This window comes from Heliangelus exortis, chromosome 4, assembly GCF_036169615.1.
Source record: "Heliangelus exortis chromosome 4, bHelExo1.hap1, whole genome shotgun sequence".
NCBI lineage: Eukaryota > Metazoa > Chordata > Aves > Apodiformes > Trochilidae > Heliangelus > Heliangelus exortis.
Window position 1 is genome coordinate 41653482 of NC_092425.1, and position 25548 is coordinate 41679029.

The 25548-nt window shown below is 38.5% G+C and overlaps 1 protein-coding gene across 2 annotated transcripts; it reads left to right on the plus strand.

Moving 5' to 3' along the window:
* Nucleotides 1-20: 20 nt before the first annotated feature.
* On the plus strand, nucleotides 21-24774 carry LARP7 (La ribonucleoprotein 7, transcriptional regulator). 2 transcript variants are annotated; one of them, XM_071744058.1, is made up of 14 exons: nucleotides 21-200; nucleotides 4723-4938; nucleotides 6221-6321; nucleotides 6433-6516; nucleotides 8152-8316; nucleotides 8962-9070; nucleotides 10117-10488; nucleotides 11009-11089; nucleotides 11453-11582; nucleotides 14148-14305; nucleotides 15174-15292; nucleotides 17926-18085; nucleotides 19894-19985; nucleotides 24296-24774. In XM_071744058.1, exons 2-14 carry the CDS (start codon nucleotides 4731-4733, stop codon nucleotides 24374-24376), a joined length of 1860 nt encoding a protein of 619 aa, XP_071600159.1. In that variant the 5' UTR covers nucleotides 21-200; nucleotides 4723-4730; the 3' UTR covers nucleotides 24377-24774. The 2 variants fall into 2 exon arrangements, with proteins under 2 accessions (XP_071600159.1, XP_071600160.1); XM_071744059.1 differs by having other exon boundaries at nucleotides 74-200; nucleotides 4705-4938.
* The last annotated feature ends 774 nt before the right edge of the window (nucleotides 24775-25548 follow it).

The following is a 25548-nucleotide window of genomic DNA, read 5'->3' on the forward strand; positions in this document are numbered from 1 at the left end:
TGCGCACGCGCGGGGAGGCGCCGCGGGGCCTTCTCTGCCGGCGGGGGCCGCGCGTCGCCTGGGGACTGACGAAGGCGGCGACGGGGCGGAGGAGAACGAGGAGGAGGCGGGGGTGGGCAGGGCTGCGAGGAGCTGACGGTGCGGCCCCGGTGTCCGTGCGGTGACGCCGCGCTGCCGAGCCCCCCGCGGGCGCTGCGCAGGTGAGCGGTGCGGGGCTGGCGGCAGCCACCGGCGGCGGCTGAGGGAGAGGCGGGGGGCGGTGCCGCCGGTAGGGGGCGCTGCAGCCTCGTGCCGTCGTCGTTCCCTCCGTCTCGCCCCCTCCCCTTTGCCCCTGGCGCGAGCGGCCCGGCGGCCGTTGGGCTGAGGGGGCGGCGCGTGCCCGGCGGTTGTTCGGTTACCTCAGGAGGGCGGGAAGCGCCCCGGTACGGTAATCCCGCGGTACCGCTGCTCGTCACCCTTCACCCTGTACTCTGACACCTCCCCCGCCCCCCCCCCCCCACCCCGGTTTCTAGGTGTCTTTACCTCCCGGTGTTTCGTTTTTTGGGGTTTTTTTTGGTGTGTGTGGCGCCTTCCTGAGGCTTTCCAACCGCTCCTGTCCCTCAGCGGCTCCTCATTCGAGGCCGGGTGTTGTCTTTTTGGGTATCAGGTGGCGGGGTGTGGGCTGAGGTGCCTCCTGAGGTCAGGACCTCTCGCACCTTGGAGGAAAGGGTTCTGTGTTGAAGGGGGGGAATAAGGAGCGCCTGACTTCGGGCTCGCCTTGCTTTTTTTTTTATGCGTACAAGGTCCATGGGCAGCACTGCTGAAACCAGCAGTGGCCAGTACCTGTGCAGTTGACAGATAGATGGTGGGTGGCTTTCTTGGGAACCAGGAGTTAACAGGTTCTTCCCTGGCAAAAGTTAAATCGGAGTGAGAAAAAAAAAAATCTATTTCACGCTGTACGTTTTCCCTTTTGTTTGAAAAGTAAAGAAAATCGAGTTCTTCTGCAGTTGTGCGGTGCGTCAGGGCCAGTCAGTGTGCAGCTGGGAACAGGACAGCAGAACGTCTTGGTTTTGTACCCATCTCTATCCTGCTCCCAAGTGGTTGTTCCTGTTTCTTCCCTTCATTAGCTCTGTTGCTTACCCAACTCCTCAATGAGTTGGTTTAGCCCGCTCATCCAGCAGCGAAAGACCAGAAAAAGTAACTTACTTCAAGTCTTAGAGTGACATACTCTGAGGGAGGGCTGTGTGCGAATTAAGCAGAGAGAATTGGGCTGTCCTTCCCGTGTCAGTTGGTTCATTTGGTTGGGTCCATCTAATTTGCCTAGTGTTGAGCTGCAAACCTGCATTTTGTTAAAAACCCGTTGTCTGCCTTTTGTGATGACAGAGGAAAGAGTAACCACGGCAGGACTGACACGGTGGGGTCTTACCTATGTCCAAACACAGCCTTAACACCATCCCTGTTAGGTGGAAGCAAAGCCTTTTCTGTTTCTGAGCACACCGGTTTTGTGACATTTCTTGGATACCTTAAATGAAGGTTTAAAATTAGGTGTTGGTTTTATTGCTTAAAGTGGGGAGAAAGAAGGCAGTTCTCTGATTTTAGGTTATGAAGAAAATTGTGGTGGTCCCCACATGATCACTTCTCTCCCTTAGTTGGCTGTCTGTGAAGTGAAGTTACAACTTAGGAGAGGAACTCAAAGTGGTGCAGCTCTGCCTGTGTATTAGGGGAAGAATACCCAAAGTGGATTACAGAATTCATTTTTGAAAGTAGATTCAAGCTTGCTGAATATATGCTTTTTTTTTTTTTTTTTTTTTTTTGAGTAAATGTCCAGAAGAGGAAGTATTGCAACTGACTAAATGAAAGCATTTTCATAGTCTAAAAAGCATCTGCCTTACCCCTTGTTCCATTTTGCTATTTAAAAATGCCCAAAGCAAGCATTTGCATCAATGCTTAATGTAAAGGAATAAGGGATATTTTGTAACTGGGACCCATTTTCTTCCAGACCCTGGATTTCACTTAAATTTGATTGTTTTTATAAGTATTTGTAACAATAGAATTTGGGCTTGGAACTTGGCTGTGTACAGGTTATTTGTAGCATGTTTAATGTTTGCCTTTTAAAGATTATAGATAAGTTACTATGGATTTGTGTGGGCCTGTAGTACTTTGATTTACATCATTGTTGCTTTCTTGAGTTCCTCCTGCTTCATTGTCCTACACAGGGAAACTGATTTCTTTTTAGGAAAGCTAAGGGATGGCATCTGTTTTGCTTTAACAGACCCTGATTTTGTTTTTTCCTTCCATGTTATTTATCAGAGTAGTGCTTGCAGCTGTGAGGTGGCAGTGGAAAAGTTGGCAACTCAAAACCATGAACTATCTCTTATCCTGGCTTTGCAGCTCTCATTGTGAGTTAAGCTTTGCAAGAGTTATTGCAACTGAACAGAGTACCAACAAACTTTATATGCTTACTTATAAGCTGTGTTTTCTTAAATCCTGGCTTTTAACCCAACATTGTCTCAGGCATATTACCCTAAGTGTAAGGTTGAATATGGAATCATAGCTGACATTTGTTCTGACTCCATATTTTCCAGCTCCTCCAAAATAATTTTCTCAAAGCTTCATTGCCAAAACGAGTAGTACTGAGAGAGAGGTTGGGGGTGGAGGGAAGCCCAGAATACAGCTTGCAGTTGTTTTTCTTTAAGCTTGAATGAGAACCTCTCTTCTGTGAAGGAAGTCCTAAGGCTGAGTGACTCAAAATGCACAAAACACTTCTTCAATGGCTTCTTAAAATAAAGCTTTGCTGTACATAAGCCACATTCCTTATATGTCACTGTGGTCGTTTAATACTGTTCAGCCACTGAAAGTATCCCCTAATGTGCGTTACCCTTCATGGTGCAATTCACTGTAGCCCTCAGCTAAGTCGTACTTTGTTCTGTTGATCATTAAAAAAAATACCTTGCTGAAGGGCTTGAATGGAGCTTGAACTTCTGTGGGGAGTTTTACCTGGCTTATCTTCTCAAGGTAATTGTTGACCTTTCACTATCTTGAGTGGTCAGCTCACAGCAGGGAGAGAGACTGATATCCGGCTAAGGAAGCCTGATTTGCACAATAATTTGAAGACCATTTCCATTTTTGTCATCCTGTTGTAGAGGTGGGCTTCCTCTCTGATGGCTGTACTCACCTTGCCTTCTATGCTGCCTTGGCAGAGAGCTGAGAAGTCTTTCATATGGTGATGGCTACATTAATTCCTTGAATTTTTGTGTTAATTTCATTTTCAAAAAGCTGTCTGCTCTTGGCAGTATGGCTTTGTTTAGCTCATGAAAATGGAGCACTGTGATGACTGGCAGTTTTCAAGGAGGGCTGTCTAGTTACAGTGAATGGAAATGTGAACCAAAAAAAATATTAATTGATGTATTTAAAAGTTTTTATATATTTCAAGGTAAAACTGCACATTTAATTCACTTCCCTCTAGCTACTCCCTAATTTCTAGAGGCTGATTCTGACAGAATATGTGTTGCCCTTAAAATTGATGGCAGTTGATGAAAGAAATCTAAGTGAAGAAAGGAAAACTGTTTTAAGTATTGCCCATGCAGATTGCCATGAGGACTGACAAGTGAATTGGTGTTCCAGCACACCCAAGGGCAGGACTGGAAGATTTGAGATCACAGCTCTGTGGTAGGGCCTTGGCAATTGGCAAAGTGAGTGCTTTGCATTTATGACATAACAAAGGCAGTTTTTAAAATCAAACTTTTACTATTACCAGACCTGCCATAAATATTAGTTAGGTGTTTAAGTACATCTTTACATTGCATTTATTTGTAAGGATTAATAGATGCTTCCAGTTTTGAAAGCTGTACCATAAATTTTTGCAACAAGCTCTTCAGCTTCTGTGTGTGTGTCAGTGCAACCTGTTTGCAACCACTGGATTTATGATACCTGCCTGCTGAGCATGGTCCTTTGGACAGCCTTTCCAGAGGCCTGCTGTATAATTCAGCTTTTTATTTTTCTTGCTTTGCCTTCTACATAAAAAGATAATTTCTGAGCTCTAGAGTGCTCTGGGGTTTTTGTGTGTTTTTCCTAATAGTTAGCACTGGGAGGCTTGGAGGATGGAGAAGCAGCTATTTCTGTTTTTTCAAGGCTAAGAAAATGTGTTTATTGGGATGGGAATTGCTACTTAGTTTTAGTTTTTTTAGGTTCTTGTTAGCAACTAGCTTGCTTTTCTGGTAACAGGGAAGTTATGTGTTATTAAAACACGCTTTGTGACCTGCAAACATGCTTTAAAGAATTTACTTCTGTATATATATGTATTTTAATAACTCTGCTTGTCTGATAACTCCCAAAAGTAACTGAAGCTGTGAATCCCAGGACTGCTGCTGAAATTCAGAAGCTGCTGCTAGAAATCTAATGGGGAGAACAAACTGTTCACAAGGCATTCTGAATTAACCCAGTAATACAAATTTTAAATAAAAAGCCTGCAGTTTGCTACCAACTTGCCACCAGTGAATCTGTGGCTAAAAGGCAGCACTGAGTGCCATGAGACATGAGCTCCAGCTTAGTCTTCACTGCAGCATTATTTTGTGACCTAATTTTCCTCATCTTCTGTCTGCTTTCTAGTTTTCTGCACTGCAAATAGTGAATGGCACATGGTCTGTCAGGGGATGTGTGTGAAGTTTTTAATGTAAGGTTAAAAATGTTTACTCCTTGAAATGAACGTTTTGCTTTTTCTCAAAGGTTATATTTAACTTCCAGTTGACAGAATGACGGGAATGGAGACTGAAACTGCAAGAGACAAAGCCATGGAAGAAGAAAGCACTGAACAGAAAAAGGAGAGAGAGAAAAAAAAGAGGTCAAGGGTTAAACAGGTGCTGGCTGATATAGCAAAACAAGTGGATTTCTGGTTTGGTGATGTTAATCTCCACAAAGATAGATTTCTCCGAGAACAAATAGAAAAGTCCAGAGATGGGTGTAAGTTTATATTTGGTATATTTCATGAAACAAATATTATTAACTTTCATCTCCACTGTGTTGCTGGTGACATGTCTTTTTTGTACCTTTTGAGCTACATGTCTTCCTCTTTCCTGCTGGAAACCAGTATTATGATAAGGCACTCTCTTTTAGAAATTTTATACAGTGTTTCTCTTTTCCTTTCCTTTACTGCCAGCTGTAAGAGGCATCTGCCAGGTACAAGTGACTGTTTGGGAGACCTGGTTTTCTCTTTTAACTGTATAACTAAAAATTAGCAAGCATACAGGGACATGTTTTGCCCTTGGATGTACAGTACTTGACATGTAGGATAGATATATGCTGAAGTGAAAATGTCACTTCAGATCTGTGGTGAGATGGATTCCTTTTTTCCATGATTTCTGCACAAGTCTGATGTATGAGAAATTGTTCATTTGCATGTAGGGCTGCTCTGGCTCTCTTTCCTTTAGACAGTGTTTGACATACTTGATTTGTCTTTGGAGCAGGATATAGAGCTTGGTTCTGAACCTATTTGCCAGTTCCTGAAGAATTAATTTATGTGTCAACTGCATTATGCATTTGCTTTTTAAAACAAAAAAGAGGTGGTCCTTTACATCAAAATAAAAAAAAAGTAATTTCCAGAGTGTTTACTTGTTTTGCTTCAGGAATCCATATTTATGTGAAGTGTGAACTATTAGTCCAGTTGCCTCGTGTGAAGAGCATAGGCTTTTAACTTCTTGGTGTAGTCCTCAATTACATTGAACTTCAAGCCAGTTTTTCAATGAGAGCTTCAGAATAAAATTTACCCTGGATCTTCTAGAGGTATTAGAGCTTGGATGTCTTAACTTTTTTTTCAAGACTAATGGTACATAATTTTCTGTCGGGGTTTTAGCAGCATGACTCATTGCAACTGAAGTGCAAACGGGGGCTCTTTTGTTCTGGGAAGGCTTGAGTTAAACACTTAATTGAGTCCTTGAAGGAGACGTTTTCAATGCAAATTGTTTTTGTATTGTAAAGCTACATCAGAAAGGGGTTTTTCTTCCTTTCTTTTCAAAGACAATAGTTATCAGTGAGGAGGTAAAAGAACAAAATTCCTTTGATAAAGGGTAGCACAAAAGAAAATTAAAGATAGGTTTAATTGAGACTTTAAATTTGATTGTAAAATTCTCTGTAAAACCTTGCAGATTGTTTTACGAAAATACCAGCAGAGTTGCAATGAACACATTCCTAATGCTTTCTAGATTGCTCTAATTTCATAATTTACACTATTTTTTTTATTCCCTAGACGTTGACATATCACTTCTTGTTTCTTTCAACAAAATGAAAAAACTGACAACTGATGGAAAATTAATAGCTCGAGCAGTTAAAAGTTCATCTGTTGTGGAGGTATTTAGTGTTTTGCTCTTTTATTTGCTAATGCTGGAGTAATACTGTTACAGGTACTGAAGTGGGCAATAATCTTATGGAAAATGCTTGTTTGTTTCTTGTTTATTTTAGTTGGATTTAGAAGGAACAAGAATCAGAAGACGCCAGCCTCTGGGTGAGCAGCCAACAGATGTGGATAGTCGTACAGTCTATGTGGTAAGCTGGTACTTGTCTCTGCCTCATGTCTGGCAGAGTGCTTTATTTCTGTGGAAACTCATAAACTTTCTTGTTATTAATTCCTTAAGAGTCCAAATCCAACTGTGTGTTGTCTGTAATGATTACTTTCATAGGAGTATTAACTGGATTAAGAACAAGAAAACCAACATAATGCAGCTATACAGTTTTATCAGAATCAGAAGGTAGATTTTCTTTGAGAACAACATAGATTTAGTATAATAAATGCTTTCATTATTTATTCAGAACAATTAATGTGATCTAATTATTTTTTTTCCCCCTCCAAAAGATGATGACGGTGTGAGGGAGAGGAATTCATTATAGGTGTACTGTACTTGTAGTGTGCTGAGGCCTGCAGGGTGGGGTCAAAGGGTGTGTTTAATGCTGTAATATTTTTTGTGTCACAAATGTATCTGCATCAGTATTTCTGTGCAGTCAGGGAGGGGCTGGGCAGGTGGCTGACTCTGATTGTGTAGGATACCTCAGGAAAAGAAATTAAGCAAGGGCAAGTGAGTGCTGCCAGTAACCATGATTTTTTTTGCACACAGATTTTTTTTTTGTACAGCTTAAATGGTTTTAAATGCTGAGCTGAGAGCTCTTCTCCTAGTAAGAAGGAAGTGTGCTTTTATTTACCTATTACTGTATTCACTGGGTTTTTAGTTAATGCTATTAGAAGAGCAGCACTAGTACTAAGAAACATTTACCAATTGCATTAATGTAGTTAGAGCTTTAGAATAACTACTTCTATTAGTTTTATCAAACAGGATCTGAAGAGTTTGCAAGATAACTGTGTGTACTATATAAAGTACAGATTTTCCAGTATCTTTAGCTGCAAGTACTTCTGGCTTTGTAACACACAAACATCATTCTTTTGAAGGCAGAATGTACCTAAATGAGCTAGTAGTATTTTTTAGGGGACTTTAAAAAAAATTTTTTTAAAAATCATCCTTATAGCACACTATCCTGTGGCTGCATTGATGATGAAATGTATTATTTAAAAAAAAAAAAAAAGGCTTTTACTGCTGGAATTATAACAGCTTTTATCATATTGAAGCCAGTGTGAAATTTCATCTGTCTCTAAAAGAAACCTTTGTATCACTAATGCCAGTTTAGGTATATACCTGCAGCTGTTTGCAGCTGGATTAGTGATTTCAAGCAGGCACCAAGCTTTCTGTGATGAAGAACATCTCAAATACCTGGATTACCAATAATTTAAAAAATAAAATCCTTCTTTACAGTGGATAGTTTGAGACAATGAATGGAGATTTATGTTTGCTGGAAGGTCTGAAATTATTATAAAGATATTTCATGTTGCAAAGATGCAGCTGTCAGTGAGATCTTGGTATCTGTCAGGAGAAGGAAGAAGGTAAACACTTAAATTGAATATATAATACTTGTTTTAGATGTGTGAATGATCAGAGATATTTTCAGATGAATGCTATGACATCTCACCAAGAATACTTTCTGAAATTAAAATGGTGTTGTCACATCAAACTTATATATGTTTTGTTCTAATAACTTTTTAATTAGAAGATGTAGTAAGCCATCTGACACAACGGTAATACAATAGTGAGAAGGTTACATTTTGTTGTTGTTTTTTGGTTTTGTTTTTTCTAGGAGCTGCTTCCCAAAAATGTCAGTCACAGCTGGATTGAGCGGGTGTTTGGGAAGTGTGGTAATGTAGTTTACATCAGTATCCCCCGGTACAGAACTTCTGGTGACCCAAAGGGATTTGCTTTTGTTGAATTTGAAACTAAAGAGCAGGCAGAGAAAGCTATTGAGGTGAGTCCCTCTGCCTCTGGTCTGTTAACATTCTTCCTGATGGTTGCTTTGTGAGAGGGGTGCTGCAGCCTTTACTCACCTACCAAATCTGGAGAGAAATTCCTAAAATACCATAATTAAAAAACTCAAACTGTGTTCCTGGAGTTGTATTACTGTCTCCTACCCCCAAAACTCCAATCAGTTTGACAAGTCTTTAGCAGTGTAATTCTGCTAATAGGCTGGACACTTACTAGAAGCATAGTGGGTATTTTTTTGGATTAATTTGGTTTGCTGCTCTTGCCATCTTACAGAAAAAAAAAAAAATCCCTGTGTAACACTACAGGGACTATAAAATTTTACTAGACAAGTGTGGTCATGCCTAATTTTCTGTATTTAAATGTGATTTGAAACTTCACAACCATTTATGTTTCAGTATCATAAAAGCAACATGCATAATGGGAAATAAAGCAAGCTCTGCACTTTAAAAGCAAATCTCAGCATCAGCCAGAACCCACCACACCATGCAAGGAGCAGTGTAAACCTCTGGAGTTGTGAGGGACTATATTATTGAATTGACATAGGACTGTTGGTTTTAATTGTATAGATTCTTAAAAAAATTATATATATATATAACTTTTAGTAATGTTTTGTGGATTTTTTTTTAAGTTTCTGAATAATCCACCAGAAGAAGCACCTCGGAAACCTGGGATTTTCCCCAAAACAGTGAAGAACAAGCCTGTTCCTACACTGAATGATAGTAACAGCAACGTTGTAGGTAAGTGTTAAGTGATAAATTGGGATCAGGAAACAAACTCTCTTCAGAAGCTGAGGCACAAAACAGTTTGTTTCCTGATCCCAATTTATCACTTTAAAACATTGACCAATGCAGTCTTAAAAATTACATATATAGTGTATTTCTGCCTTTCTCCTGCTTGAGAAAAGTAATCACTTGTAACAACCTGGACCATATTCCTGATGAAGGAATCCTGGGTTCACAGTTGAGCATGTTTCTTATAAATACAATCTACTGTAACTTATAAAGCACAGGGTTATGTCACAGCTTTGAACACTGAAGCATTTTTCCTTGTTTCTGATGACATAATACAGTTTTCCAGACTTCAGGCATATTCCCTTCTCTTTCATACACAAAATGATAATTCATGTTAGGTTTCTCACTGTTATCACTAATTCTTTGTTATACCAGTAACTGTTTGGAAAAAAAAATTTAAGAAAAAACATGATTTTAAAACCCATTTTAGGAACTTTCTATGACTTCATACTGCATCCTGCATGTTACAACTTTGAAGGAAGTAGTATTGAGAATAAAGATATTTTGTTCAAGATGCTTTAGCATAATACATTCATTGGGCTAACTATCTCCTTTTATTATCAGAATACAAATAGTCTCTTTTTGTTGTCTTTTTGGCCTGGAAGGAGGGAAGGTATCTCTTCCCAAAGGGAAGTAAGGGCTGACATGGCAAAATGTACATTTGTTAAGGAGTAGAAAAGAAGTCTTGCTCCTTTCTTTTAAATTTGAGAGTAACTACTTCAGAAATCCTATAGTAAAGTGGCCCTTGTGACCCAGAGGTCTTTCTCACTTAGTGAGACTGAGTCTTATCTGTGGCTTTTTTGTTTTAAAATGCCTAGGAAGAACTTTGTGACAATGTACAGCATCTTTTCTGTAGTTGGGGATGTCAGAGCCAGGCATTTCATTCAACATCCCAGACTATCATGACATGCAGTGTTGTGATTGTTTACTGAGGTCAGTTAATCTCATTTTTAATCATTGGCAGCTTAAAATATTTTATATTTTTAAAACAGAAGAGAAGAAAAAGAAGAAAAAAAAGAAATCCAAAATCAAGAAAGAGAGCAATGCACAGGCAGCTGTAGAGACAAAGGAGCCAAACACAAACACTACAACAGAGCAAGTAAGCAAATCAAAAAGACACAGGACTTCATCAGAGTGTTCAGAAATGGAGGGAGCTGAGAGTCACAGGCAGCCCTCAAGGAAAGAGAAAAGAAAATGGGACAGAACAGAAAGCTCAGAGGTACCTTTGGAAAGCAGGCCTGGAAAGAGAAAAAGGACCAGCTCTGGAGATGGTGGGACAACTCCAAAAGTCAAGAAAACTGTTGAAAAGGAGGAAGTTGATGGTGTAAAAGAAGAAACAACAGAAGCTCTGAAAGATTCCAGTGGTAAAGTTTGTTGCATCCCTGTTTAGTATTTTCATGATTTACATGCATGAATGAAATCAGTTGGCAAATGTGTCTCTTGCAGATGACAAGTGGTAGATTCAGTGAGGGAGAAGTGTCTAGATTATAAGTTAAAGAAACTGCATTCTTAACAATTGAAATTTAATTTGTGGTGGCTTAATTTTGATTTATAGAAACTAGGACTCTACTTTTAAGAGGGTAAGAACCAGCAAGTCAAGAAAAGGGGTTGCAAGAACATGGCTGCAAAGCATGAAATGTGACAAGTGCAGTGCTCAATTATATTAGAGACAGGACTTTTGGAGGCTGAGAGCTTTAGCACTTTAACCCAAAGTTTGAGTAAACCTTCCCAGTGCTGGTGAAACTTTGAGACCCTGGATTCCTGTCTCTGAAAAACTGAAAACTTTAATAGGTTAAAAGGTTACTGTGTTTGGGTCAGTGGGTAAAAATGATATGCTGGAGATATAACAAGGTAATGTTAAGGAATATGTGATGTTCTTTGCAGTTAATTTGAAACCTGGTGATGAGTCATTCCAAGGAGATAAGATGCATGGAGAGTGGGAAAGAAATTTCAACGCTGAAGCAGGTAAACCTCATTAAAAGTAAAAATAAAAATAGTCCACAAAGTGAATCAGTTAAACTTCGATGAAGTATGGATTAAACAGCCTCGATGGTGGTGACAGAGTAAGAGTTTAGATAAATCAGATGAAAATACAAAAGAAAAAGCTTATCATCCCAGTTTCATGCATAAGATAAAGGAAAGAAAAGAACTAGTTTAGTTTAGAAAGCTACAGTTTAGATTGACAGTAGTCTATGATTAAAGGCTAAACTCATGGCAGAGAAAGAAATAGGTAGTAGTTACATTTTTGTGGGGAAAAAAAAGGTGTATTTCTGAAGTAAATTTTAACCTGTTTGTTTTACCCTTATTGTTATCTTTTTTTCAATACAGACATCTCTACAGAAGATGACAAAGATAAAAAAGACACATCCCTTTCAAAAACTAAGAGGAAACACAAGAAGAAACACAAAGAGAGACACAAAATGGGTGAAGAAGTTATTCCTCTCAGAGTACTCTCCAAGTAGGTGATAGTCACATGTGTTCTGTGAATGTAGAGGTGCTTATCATTTGGTTCCTTTTATAGCACAATTTTTCCATCCTATCATTGAGCCTTTTTTTTTTCTCACCAGTATTGGAAGGTGCAGAGTAACAAATCTGGCTGTGTGTAGCAGTGGGCTGGCAGCACAAATGTGCTTTTTGTGGCCCAGGCTTTTTAAGTCGGTTGGATATTGTGTACACTTTTGCTTGAATTCTAGTCTGCTCTAAAGACTGTATGGCTTTTGATATTAATGATCGTTAATAATTTGATATTTTGGAGTGTGAGGTTGGGGATTTTGTCACATATGCACACATTAAGAAGTCCACTTTATTGAATTTTTATTTACAAGCTTGTACATAATTTCTAATATTAATTCAGCCCGTTTCAAACCTTAGAAATCCCTGTATGTCTGACAGTCCATCACCATTGCTAAAGTGCAATTCCAATTTTTATACAACAGAGTTGCATGTTAGCAACAGTACTAGACTGCAGCTGAAAAGGGTCGAAAGTTTTACTGTGTATTCGTTTGACCTGTAAAAGTATCTTAAAAAAAAACAAAAACAAAACAATTTGCAGCAAAATAAAAAAAATCAGACCGCTTAAATGTTGGCTGTTAGGAGTCACCCCAACTAAAACATGGAAGCACTTACTTTTTAAGCATACAGCAAGTACCTCCCTGTTAAAGTCGAGGGGATCCCTGATGTTTTGATCGATCCCAGATTACAAAATTGTGCTTGAATGTTGTCTAGCACAGGGGTCACATGTGCGGTGCAAAGGAGGGAAGTGTTTTCAGTTGAGGAAAAAAAGGACTCACCATCACCAAAACATGGAAGCACTTACTAGTCAGGAGCAAAGCAAGTACATCCACATTTAAGTTGTGGGGATCCTTGAAGGAGACGCTTCGGTAACACGAAAAAAAACCAAAAAAACCCACGTAAAAAACGTATCACAAAAAAGAAAGGCCATCATACAAAAAAATTAAAACAGCATCGAAAACAGTAGAATTCTGTTATTGCAACATTAAAAAAAAACCAAACCTAAACTTGTTTGTTCGAGCCGCAGCCAATTGCCAGAAATCCGTTTAGGAACATTAAGGATCCACCGCCACTGAAACATGGAAGCACTTACTTTTTTAGGCAGCAGGTACCTCCATGTTAAAGCGAAGGGAGTCCTTAAAAATTTTAAACTTGGGGTTTTTACCATACTGGCCAATGTTTTGTAGCTCGTCGCTAAAAACAAGTTCTTGCTGAAAAAGAAGATTCATCTGCTCGCGGGGTAAATTCTTCCTTTTTCTTTTCCCGTATTTGATACTCTTGGCAGTGCTGTGAAAACCACTTAAAAATCCGGTGTGGTGGTATCAATATTGCGGTCAGGATTCACCTCTACTAAAACATGGAAGCACTTACTTCTTTGAAATCACAGAAAGCACCTCCATGTTAAAGTAAAAGGGGTCCACAGTCAGCGGTGGTCCTCTTCCACTGAGATGAGGAGAAAACTGCATGAAAGAGAGATAAAATTTAATACTACAAGTGCCTTTTGGAAAAGAGGGGGAGTTTTGTAAGAGAACAAGATTGCAGATACTTGCCTGACACAGTCTCTGCGTTCTTCTGTTCCTTTCAGTAAACTGCCCAGCAAGGCCTCCTTGTGCTGGTATTTATACCATACCTTGCTAGGGAATGGTGAGGCCTTTTTATCTCCAAGAATCATTACGTGGGCCTTTTGTTATTTTAATGTCTTTGCTCTGTTGAGAATGTATGATCCTGGGTGAGTCTGGATGCTTTTTTGAAGTATACAGTTGTCAATGTTAACAGCTAAAACCATTACCACAAGATATCCTCCTCTTTAAAAATCCTCTATCAGCTTGTTTGATAGCACAGATTAGGGTAACAATGAGTCGTTCTCACAGTGGCACTGTAGGCATTGTGTTGCTCTGGAGCAAAGCTCTGGCTGTTTGCAGAAACATCTCCATGTTAAATGTATGTAAATATATAAATTGCTTCCATGTGGTGGTATTTTTTAACCAAAATGCATTTGAATAGTGAGGAATGTTCTTATCTCAGTAGGTTTTTGGTGAGTTTAACCAGTTGTTGATTTTTCATCAATGATTTTTCTAGAAAATAAATGACTGATTCTTAATATAGTAATGCAGGAGTGGGTTCACTGAACTAATTCAGTGATTTCAGAGTTCACTGTCCCTGAATTAAGTCTGAATTAAGGTCCTATGCTCTGCTCTTTGCAGTAGAAAATAGTTTACCAAGCTGTTCTGCATGTTTTCTGAATATTTAAAAAAATTGGGGACTTGCTTTATTTGAAGATAAGTTGATCTTGTTGCAACTTGACTGAAATGTTAAAATCTAAATCAAAATAATAAAAAACACAGATATTGACAAGGATTAATTTAACCTAAGTGCAGGGAGATCTCTAATGGTAATGGTGGTCTGCACTGCTCACCAAATCAGGCTTTAAGCTATTTTTAAACTGTTATTACTGAGTTTCTAAACATTCTTGTCTACAACTGACACCCTGTGCCTGTGTTTCTGCTTTTAGGACCGAATGGATGGGTTTGAAGCAAGAATATTTGGCCCTTCAAAAAGCCAGTATGGCCTCCCTAAAGAAGGCAATGTCTCGTCTCAAACCTGAGCCTGTGGGAGAGATGGAAACAGATTTTTCTGGAGAAAAAAGGCCTCTATCTGAAAATGGCAAATGTAATTCCATTTGTGATTAATAGTTTTGTCTTTTTATGAATCTAGTACACAAACATAAGCAATTTAAGACACTGGTCCTCCAGAAACCCTGCAAAATGGCTTTATTTTCTGTAGTGCTGGTGGCTACTCTGAATGACAACTAATATTAAAACTATTACCACCAATACCCCCTCATTTTGAAGTAAAGACTAAACAAATAATATCAGCACATTTCAGCAGCCCTTCTTAAATTTAAGGATAATTCCAATGATAAAGGCCTCAATGAGGTAATAAAAAATCAGCTTTTTTTTGTCATTTAATGTGGGCCTGATTTGCTTATGTTTAGCTCTCCCTGTAGCGATTTGACAATTACTTTAAGGAAGGCATTAAAAATGCTTGATATTGCATGTTCTCAACATTATCATTAAAAGTAATTTTAATTATGTCCTCTTTGCTACATTTCTATGTTTTTCATAGGTGAAATTGCTCAGTTTTTCTCAGTATTTCACTAGCTTCAGTACTGCATTTCAATGTTTGATCACTTTAGCAAGGGTTCAACTATAATTTATATTCTGAGGTTTATAGTTGATTCTTAAAAAGAGACACTGTATGCAGTAAGAATTCATCGAAGACTCTTCTTGGAACTGTTATTTTTCCTCTTTTTTTTTTTTTTTACTTGCATTGACATTACCTTGTGAACAGTGTTTATCCTTGATTTTTTTTAAAGCCTTAATCTGCAATAGCAGCATTTGATGCCTCTTGTTTTATTTCTTGTGTACATCACTTTGCTTATGTGCTTTCATAGCATCTTTAGTTTTTAAACTAATAAATGTAGAACTTTTAAATTATTTTTTTTTCTTTTTCCCCCTTGTCTTTTCAAACTGTCCAGCCTCCAGTGAAGATTTTGCCCCTCCTGGCAAGGCCAACACAATGGGGCCCCGGTTTGTGAGTGGAGTAATTGTGAAGATCATTAGCACTGAGCCCCTGCCGAGCAGGAAGCAGATCAAGGTAATGCCTTTGTAACCTCAGGGTAGCTGTTAGCCTTTCCTCTAACAGTGCCCCCCAAATGTTTGAATATGGAATGCCATTTGAACCAGATTTTGGGGTTTTATTTGTTTGGCCAGTAGCTGTGGACAGATTCTTCTCTAGTACCTGTGAATGGCAGATTTTACAACATCGAGATAGGATAAAGGGGATGTTTCAAAGCAAAGTTACCCTTTGGAGTGCTTCAAGCAATGTCAAGTTTAGTGAAAATGGTGGCAAAAATAATTAATGTGCTACAGATTGAGTAGTTCCTTACAGTTTAGAATGGAAAGATGAAGACAAAATGGATGTAGTGTTCTGTACTCATCATCCTGGCACAATTCAGATCAAGAAATCTGTAACAGTATTTGGAAGGATTTACCACTTACAGGAATTTGGTGGCAAGAAAAAGCTCATGAACATAGAACTGAGGGTTTTTTCAGTAAGAAATTTACAAAAACTGCAGTCTGGTACACCTTGTCCAGTAATTCATTAGCTCATTTTTAGAAAGTTGATCTTTTTTTTCCCTTGTGGCAAATATGTTTTTCAATTTTTAAACAGTGCTTACATAAACTTTTGTGTCATGATGTGAAAGTTATGCGTGCTACATAGGGTTATTTTCATCCAATTTAAGCTTGAAGCTGCATCCTTTGGAAATGGAAATGTAAAAAAGTGTTCTTAAGGAAAAGCACTTTTTTTTCCGGATACCGATTTTTTTTCCATGCCTGTGACACAGGACACTTTCTTTCACAAATTTGCACTTTTGGTTGAATAGCTACTGGTGAAAAAAATTGAACAAATCTAATTTAGGTTGACATAAAGATTCAGACTGCTTAGGGCAATGAGAGAATGGTTCAAAATGCAAGTTCTGAGGTGACTTCTCAAACTACCTGTATGGACTTCTCAGGCTGCCTGAGGAAGCCTTTCAAAGTCAATGATTGCTTGCAAGTGTGAAGCAGAAATCTCAGCAAGATGAGATTTCTCTCTCACTGAAAACAAGCTGGTGATAGGGATTTCAGCCTCAGCTGCCTCGGTATATTGTGGGCAGCTGTCTGAGTGCTGGAGACACTCAAGAGAATGTAGTATTTGTCACTGTGACTTTTGAGGGCTCATTTGACTGCAGTATGTACCTTACTTTGTTCAATTTGTGTCACAACTTAACAGATTGTGATCAGGAGGTAAGCTTACTCTTCCCATACTACCTGAAAACAGTGGTTGGTATTTCTAGGAGTTTCCACTTTTCTTTTGGCTTAGATTTAAGGAAGTGTTTAAGGGAATAAAGTTTTCAGTAAAGGGATACAGAGTAAGATTTAGGGTGTTATTAATCATGTCTCTGGTTCCCATAATAATAAGCAAAATATTTCACAAAATGTTAGCAAATGGATAAGGCAAGGATTTTAATGAAACATTTAATTGCAGAATACAACTAGGTGGAAGAAGCAATAATCTTCAGCTCTTTTTCAGGTCAGCAGTGGAATTTGTAACTGCACTGGATGCTTACTTAATTTTTCTGGCCAAACCAGTTGCTTTTATGAAAGGTGCAGCTCTGACAAAACCTTGCCTGTGCTCCTGAACTGTCATAGCAACAGCAGACACTGTAACAAAGTGATGCCTCTAGGCTTTTTTCCTTAATAAACTTCCAGAATTGATCTGTGTTTCTGATTGTGTGGCAGGCTTAATTATTTTGGTACACAGGAAAGGTCTTTGCAGAGTAGTTTTTATATTGTTTTGATGTAATTTTTTTATTTCCCTATATATTGCTAGAAAGGTGCTTCTGAGAGATCACAAAGTGTTACCAACTCCACTGAACTCTTTGGGATGTTATATTTTTCCGTGTAGGTGTGACTTTGGGATACAAAAATTAGGAGTGGAAAATAGCTTTGGTTGGCTCTCAAATGCTCTCTGTAGTGTTGGCACTGAAGTTTTGTTTTAAAGCTGTCCTTGCTAGTGGAGGGTTAAAAGCTGTGTAATTCTTGAATAGTAGCATCTTTCTTGAGCTGCCTGCCTGCTGTGAACAAAATTGAGTAGGAATTTGTGGTCGCAGTTAATTTCCCTAACAGCAGGAATTACAAGTGAAGTACTTCATCTGAAAGAGCATGTCTGACTCTTCTTCCTTTAGCTGTTAGTGACAATTTTCAGGCAGAGGTCACTTCATAAAGATCAGAAGGGTTGGTTTGCTACTCTTTATTTCTTCAGTAATCTGCCAGGAGTCAGCTTGATTTTATATATTTCATGCAGTGAATGAAATTAGGTGTTTTTCTGTTGGACTGATATAGCAGGGTTATGCTACATAAATAATTTTTTTTTAGAAAAAGTCCATACAGATACAGTTTTGAAATAAATGGCTAATTGCTGATGCTGTATTTGTAAAATAATTCCTATGCAAAAAAAAAAAAATAAAAATCTTCAGGAATTAGAGGTTTAAATCGGTTTCAGGGCAGGATGAGAGATAAATAGATATTATATGCTCATAAATCAGAATTCCTATCTGACCTTAGAAAAATACATTAATACAAAACTACAAGGTCAGTGACCTACAAGTAGAATGGTCAAAAAGTGAATGTTTGAGTAGCCTTCTTTTGTAAAATCTGCTCTGTGGTCTGTGTTTTCTCCCACAGGATACTTTGGCAGTGCTGGCTGAGGTGTCCTATGTTGACATGCTGCAGGGAGACACAGAATGCCACGTCCGTTTCCAAACTCCTGAGGATGCACAGATTGTCATGAAATCATACAAAGAAAAACAGATCAAAAACAGCTGGAAATGCGAAATTCTCACCGGTAAGACTTTTTTTTTAATATTAGTAGAGGAAGACTTAAGTGTGAAAAGGATTGTATTGTGTGGTAGCTTAATGGATGTGTAGATATACAGGGATATCTTGGGGAAAAGACTGGGGTTTTTTTTAATGTGAGTCTTTTAGTTTTGCTTTTATGGTGAAACAGGTAAAAAACAGTAAGGATTTTTATGCCCCTTATATTTTTTTTTTTACGGTTGTTACTGGATTTTATCAACTTAGTTCTGTTCTTTTGAGATTGATTTACATCACCTTTACTGGCAATGAACTCTAGAACTTAATTGATGGTTCAGCTTTATGGATATCAATCTGATGATGCAAGAGAATTTTAAATGAAGGTTTTCTTGAAAATATTGAACTTAAGTGTGAAGTAACAGGACAAGGACCTAATGGCATGGATATACATATGGTGGTTTTAGCACTTAGCTTCTAATTAATCTTTCTTTTCTCAGGAAGTTGAGTGATTTATGCCAGAGTAATGTTCTTTTTTAAATTGTATTTACACTGAAACTTTTATTGGCTTGCTTTGGAGCTTTATCCTAATGTGTGTTGGTTTTGTTTCTGAAATTACTCTGCTGTTCTGAATTTTTGTCTTGTATTACATTGGACTGGTCTTCCAAGTCCAGAGAAACCTATATGGAAGTGGGGGATAGAGGATGGGGGAACAGGGATATCTCTCAAGCCTTGTTTTTGTATTCATGAAACTTTAGCATTCTAAACACACACTAAAAATCCTACATGAAAAATAAACAGGTAAAACAATCCAGATGAGAATCTCCCATCTGTGTATTTAAATATTTTACCCCACTCCTGCACTGATCCTCACATACAGCCCAGTTCCATGCATGCAGGGACATAAACCCTCACAGATGCCATTTAAGGATTGCAGAAGGAAGAGTTATGATGGAAACATTAACCTTCATGATTAACATCAATGTTGATTAATCAAAATTTGGGCCTCACTGAATGCTGCTGATGTCATTTGGAGATAGATTTGTCTTCAGAGTGCTTTCTGACCTAGAAGCAGCTTGAAATACTGCATTTTACATATGTGTGTATTTGTCTCTGGTTTTACATCGTTGTATACAAGACAGTAAGAGAAGATTAGGATTAAGTAGGACATTGTAGGAGCCTCCTATTCATAGTCTTAAGTTTTGGTTTTTTTCAAACTGGGTAATTGAAATGAGAATGGAAAAGCTTCTGAAGAACACACAAGTGACTGACAGAAAGGATTTCAGCTTTTCTTGGTGGCATAAAGTGAATACAGAGACTAAGGAAAGAATCTTCAATGCTCCCTACTGCAGGGACTGAAGTTTTCCCAGTTTTTTTTTTTCACTTCTTGGAGCTTGGCTTTGACTAAAAGTCTTCAGCTCTTCATCTGACAAGACATTAAATGTCTGTAGTAATACTTAGATGTTTTTGTGATAGAAGTATAAATTATGTATGTAAAATTTGTTCTTAGAATTATTAATTCCATAGCTTTTTCTGAGAATCTTTTCTAAGGAGTTCCTGTTCAGCTCATAAAGAACAGAGACCTGACTGTCAGCTTTATTCTTCTTCTCACAGTTTTTCTACTCTTTCTCCAGCCCAGAGTGTGTTGGTCAGCTGTTGCAATGCTGTATGACTTCTCCAACTGTGAAATTCAAGGCTGATAGAGAAATACTTGTTGGGTTTCCCTAACAGGAATTTTGACATATGTTTACCTTAGTAATGAAAAGTTCCTTCTCATCACAGCTGAAGATACTGCATCCATTTGTACTGAATATTTTTATTCATGTTAATTTGTGTTTCAAGGTGATCACGAGCAACGCTACTGGCAGAAGATTTTAGTGGACAGACAAGCTAAACTTAACCAGCCTCGGGAAAAGAAGAGAGGTACTGAGAAGGTAATCTTCAAGTCTCTTTTTTTCCCTGTACAACCGTGGTTGAAAATATAATTTTATTCTCTGTATTTCTACATTTTTTTATACTTTTGTGTTTGGCTCTGCTTTTAATCCAGTTAAATCACTTTCAACTGACTTGGCTGCAGGGTTTTACAGCCACAAAATAGAGAACTTCTGGCTACTCCAGTTGCCACATGTGGGCCTCGTCTTTATGGAGGCAATCAGAGAAAGTTAAGGCCATGATTAAAGGCATGAAGGTAGTGAAACTTCCTTCCAGCCTTGACCTTGGTGTGTCTGTCCAGACCAGTGATGAAGGGAGTGTTGCAATGAACTTGCAGGCTGCAATCTCCTCTCCTGCCCTAGAAGATCCTTCCGGGCATGAAAGGTTCTTGATTAAGCCAGGCAGAGCCTTTCTTTAGCTGACAGAGAGGAGCCAAAGAGTATTTTGCAGACGTTTTATTGCTAGGTTTACTTCACACACATTGTAGATAAGGTTTCTGAGTTGGCTCTAAGCTGAATCCTTATGCTGTCTGTTGCAAAACTTCAAAATCATCTGACCTTAGGTGTTTGCTGGTGACTTTGGAGACTTTTTGTTTGGAGGCTTTTTGCACTCAATGCCAAACTTTTCCTGGTTGTTCCATATACAATCAAAAGGAAATATTACACTGATCTAAATGAACAGGAGTTGTACAGGTTGAAAACCTTGTCTTGCACAAGGCTTATTTTACATCTTCTTATCCTGTAGAAGTGTCTCTTTAGAGATCCCATAGACAAATGAATCTTACTCTTTTAAACACGATGTGCCCAAAGAAATTCTCCAAATGAAAGATTTAATTTTCTTAAAAGCATAAAGCTGGCATTGGCTCTTCCCATGATTCTTAAATATAAGCAGTAAGGGAATGTGAATGTACAACTGTAGAGCCTTTACCAAGTGCTGACAGTTTTTTTTAAAACTTTTTCCTTTTTTTAATGTACTTTTTTTTTTTTAAGCAAAAAGTGCCCCTGGCAGCTTTTAATTTGGACTGTAGTGCCCTGTGCTCAAGTTTCTGTTCTTCATCTTTTGAAGACTGGTATTTGTTGACCAAACTGGTGTAAATTGGCCAGTAATGTACCTCATCTAGGCTTGCAAATATAAACTGTCTCAGTTCTGCCTAACAATGGGAACTGCAAGGATGCAAACTCCTGCTCTTCCCCCTTACCCTTAGTCTTGGAACACTGGGAGGTGTTAACTTCAAAGCTTAGTGATGCTATTTAAATGCTAACACAGTTGGGCAAAACATCAAGAAAAGAATGCCTCACTTGTAGTCAGTAATTCTTAACCTTTTCCTTACTTTTTGACAATCTGAATTCCAGAAGTACAGATTGATGCTAAGAAAAAGGTTTTCCTTGTTCCTTAATATGGATTTTATTTTATTTGAAAATCCTTGCAAAAGTAATCACAAGTTGACTTCTTTTGAAGGTCACAGTAAAAGGAAGGAAAAAAGTAATGATTCATAATTAAACATGTACAGCTGAATATGCCATTAGTTTATCTTTTGGTTAAAGATTTTCTCTGAAGGTTTTTAAATTCCTTGCAAGATCTCTTTGAAGATGAGCGTTTGCTTATTAGCTGTTTTATACTTAAAATAAGCACAGCATCTACTTCCTTTAAATTAACGTTTAAATATAGGCTTCAAAGTTTTCATTCCAGTGACGTAGCTGCAATACTGTCAGTGAGTAGAGTAACGAAGATACACATTGTTGCATGGGCTGCCTCACATCGCTGGCAGGCCACAGTAACAACTTTTGTGTAGCTTCAGGTAGTGAGATTCCTTTTTTTAGGTGTTTTAAAAATATTTTTTTACTCGGCTTTAATGGTAGAGCAGGGGGCTTATGAGATAATGTCTCCACCACCACCCTCCCAAGAAAAAAGAAAATGCAAGCAAGCAAACAAACAGAACAAATAGCCCAACTTTCTCTTGCCTAGTTTAAATAATATAAAGGTCAAAAAGAGCCTGGATATGCCAAGGTTCCCCAGAACTTGTGACTAATGTCTCTAGCCATCCTTTGGGGTTAAAAAGGTGTGTTCCCTATCCAGGCTTTTCCCTCAGGCCTGGTCGGTCATTGTCACCTCTGTGCTCCCTTCTGCTGCCCCTTGCAAATCCCTCTGCTTTTCAGCCTGTTGTTCAGCTGCATGATAATACAGATTAAAACCCCTTCTTGCCAGAGCTGTTTCTTCAGGGGAGTGCCAGTTTATGCAGACCCCAAGCAATTCATCAGTCTGTAGCCTTAAACTCTCTGGCCTGATTAAAGTCTGCTGCTGCCAAAGCCTGAGGCCTGCAAGCTTTCCTCTGGGAGGAGGTGCTGCTGAGGCCTGGGTTACACCTTCAACACCCACTTATAGAGAAGGGAAGGGGGAAGTTTAATGTCTGAGTGATGGGGAGGAAGTGAGAATTGGGTATTTGTGAAGGGTGGAATAATTTTCAGAATCTGTGGGGTTGGGGCTAATGGGCACAGCCCAATCTTCTCTCCTCACACCTGAGGCCTGGGGATTGTGTCCTTGCAAGATTGATCTCTCTGTGTCTGGGTGGGGAGAGGTCCCAGTCCCTAGCACAAAGAAGCCCCTTTCCCAAATTCTCTAATGTGTTGGTATCTGTGGAAGGGCTGGGTACCTGTTTGAAGAGATGGATAGTGGTGTGCTTAGAGATTGATGCTGGATTGATGGACTGACAATGGGAATCCTTGAGGGCTTTTGCAAATTCTGATGCTGGTATAGAAACTGATATCAACTCAGCATTGCACATTTTCCTTTTGTTTGTGATTTTGCATCCCATATGTTGAAAGGATGAGCCACTCCTAGCTTATTTAAGAGTTTAACTATTTTAATCCGTTTTTCACCTAGCAGAGAGGAAAAAAAAATCTCATAGTTACATCTTTAGATCAATTTTTTTCTTGGAAAATGGTTGAGAAGATCATCTACCTTAACTTAAGGTCTGATGCTGTTGAGAACATGTTAATGACTGCAGTCAAGTCAAATGCTGGGCTTGTGTAATTTATTGCAGCACAACAAACAGTGCAGGGGCAGTGTAGAGTGTAATACTGGAGTACTGTTACCAGTGCAGCAGTGGACTTTGCACTTCCATGTCAGGTACAGGGTGCAGTGTCTGCAGTGTCTGTGACCACAGACATGGATATGAATCTTTTAAAATTCTGGCAAAAATTCTGGACTGTCTGGTGAGCAAGTGCCCCTTCTTTATTTTAGCACTAGCTAATATATTTTCTTTGTCCCTATCAGATAAGTTAAAGTGGATTGATGCTGTTGAATTACTGATGTGTCTAGACGCACAGGAGTTTCTCACTTTTTATTTAGATTAACCAGCCTGCCTTGTTCCTTGTGTTTTGGCTTTTTATTTTTTGATCATCATGTAACAGTTGCTTCCTGAGCTCTTGCTTATGGTTACTGGGGCATTGCAGTAACCAAGCTTGTACCTTTGCTTTTGGGTATGACTTCATTGCAGTACTGAGGTTAAGTCTATGCATGTTGTTGTTTTGATTTCTGCCTGAAAAGGCAGCACACAAAAGTTGAAAATTATCAGGTTGGTTGTGTTCCACAAGAGCATTTCTCATACCTCTGTACTGGGTGCAGCTAGCCAGGTACCATAGGAATTTGGGCAAACTCTAAAATGCAGCTGCAAAAAATTCAAATCCCTGGTCAGGCAGGAATTTGAATCAGGGGTTCCTAGCATGAATATTCCTCCAAACTGCACCAATATTTCTTGACATGGATTCTCAGCAGGGCTGGGTTACATATTGTGCTGTTTTCCCAGCCTGAGGGATGGTCCCCATCTGGGTTTCAGTGGGTTTGTTGTTTGCTAGCTGAGTGTAGAAAATGACACAATATTCCTAAGGCAATTTTTTATGGTCTGACCTTGTTTTTTTCTTACATCAGTAATAGCATGAATCCCACAAAAGGGTAGGGGTTTTTAACTAGCTATATGAGACTGTATTTGGGGATTTTTTTGAAGCTGTAATTTTGTTTTCTACAACCATCTTGGGAAGAAGAAGGGGTGGAATGAAAGATGCTGCAGTGTCGAGAGATGGAAGAAGTGCTGTGCTGTTTTTGATGGTTGGAAGGCAATACTGAAATTCATGATATCAAGGCTGCTATAACTTACTTTTTTTGTCAAATGTGCAGGTTACCTCAGCTGCTCAAATATTAGGGTGTTTTTTTAACGTAGTTTTGTTATTCAGGGAATAATATATTCATGATTGTGAGTTAAAATCATAGCAATCTAATTTTCCTCTGTTTTCTGCCATATTTTTCCTGTTTGCAGTTGATTGCTAAAGCTGAAAGAATGAGACTTGAGAAGACTCGGCAGACAAGTAAACACATTCGCTTCACTGAAGATGATTAGCCCAGACTGATTGTGATCTTGAGTGTGCACCTAAGTATTTAAAAAGAAACAACCCCACAGACACCACTGCTTACAGCAACTAAACCGTTTTTAAAAAGCCATCAGAACCTTGTCCATTTGATTCATAATTCTGCAGACTGCAAGTATGAAAATTGTTCTCAATCCCAGTTTTGAATAGGCTGAATGTTTAACTGCTTCTGAGCCTTTAGGTAAAGCTTACTGGAGAAAGATGTATTGAAATTTTGCTTTTGTTCACTTCTGGGTTTTGGGTTTTTGTTTCGTTTGGGTGGGGTTTTTTTTTTTTTTGTTTTTTTTGTTTTTTTTTTTTGTATGTTGACGTTTTATACACTAGGTTATGAAATAAAATACTGAGAACTTTTCAGTTGTGTATCTCTTAATTCTTCTGTCTGCTTTCTGACACTAGGTAGTAAAACTGGATAATGCTGAGTAAAACTCTAGGTCTCTCTTTAGTAAAACCTGTCATTGAGAAGGCTGGAAGATTTACTTGCAGGAAGGGCACACTATACTACTGAATTGACTTCCAGTTAAGTGTTACAAGTTGTGTAGTTCACAAGTCACAATCAGGGTCTCAGTTCACTTCAAAATATTTAATCGTAGACTGACAATATTTAAAAGCAAACCAAAATCCTTAAACGTGAAATAGGAATGATATAAAAGGTTAAACTTAGGTATGACTAAGTCTGCTGTTAAAGTTCTCAATGCTAATGTGAATTCACATGTTTGAGATTTTTTGGGTGAATGTTATTTCAGGGTAAAGACTAAATTAATACATTGGTTTATAAGTGTGAAACTTCCTTCTATTTATAAATTAATTTCTGAAATACCATTGGATTCTCTTGAAGGAAACTGTCAGTGACCCTCCAGGCACTTTTGCATCTGTAGCTTTTGCTGGTGTAAGGCAGGTTAACATTATTTTTAAATTCCATGCTATCAAGCAAGTATTTTGTTGTGGTATTTATTCCAGTAAAACCAAGCTTGGTGGCACGGGTATATTTAGCTATCTTAGAAAATAATCTGCATTATTTCTGCTGAATTTTTGCAAGTAGAGTGGGTATAATACCCATGGTGGCTTTGCAGCCAGGGAGAACAGGAGGAAAAAAAATAGGAAAAAAATATTTTTCAATCCTGTACTCCCCCAAGACTCCCAGGAG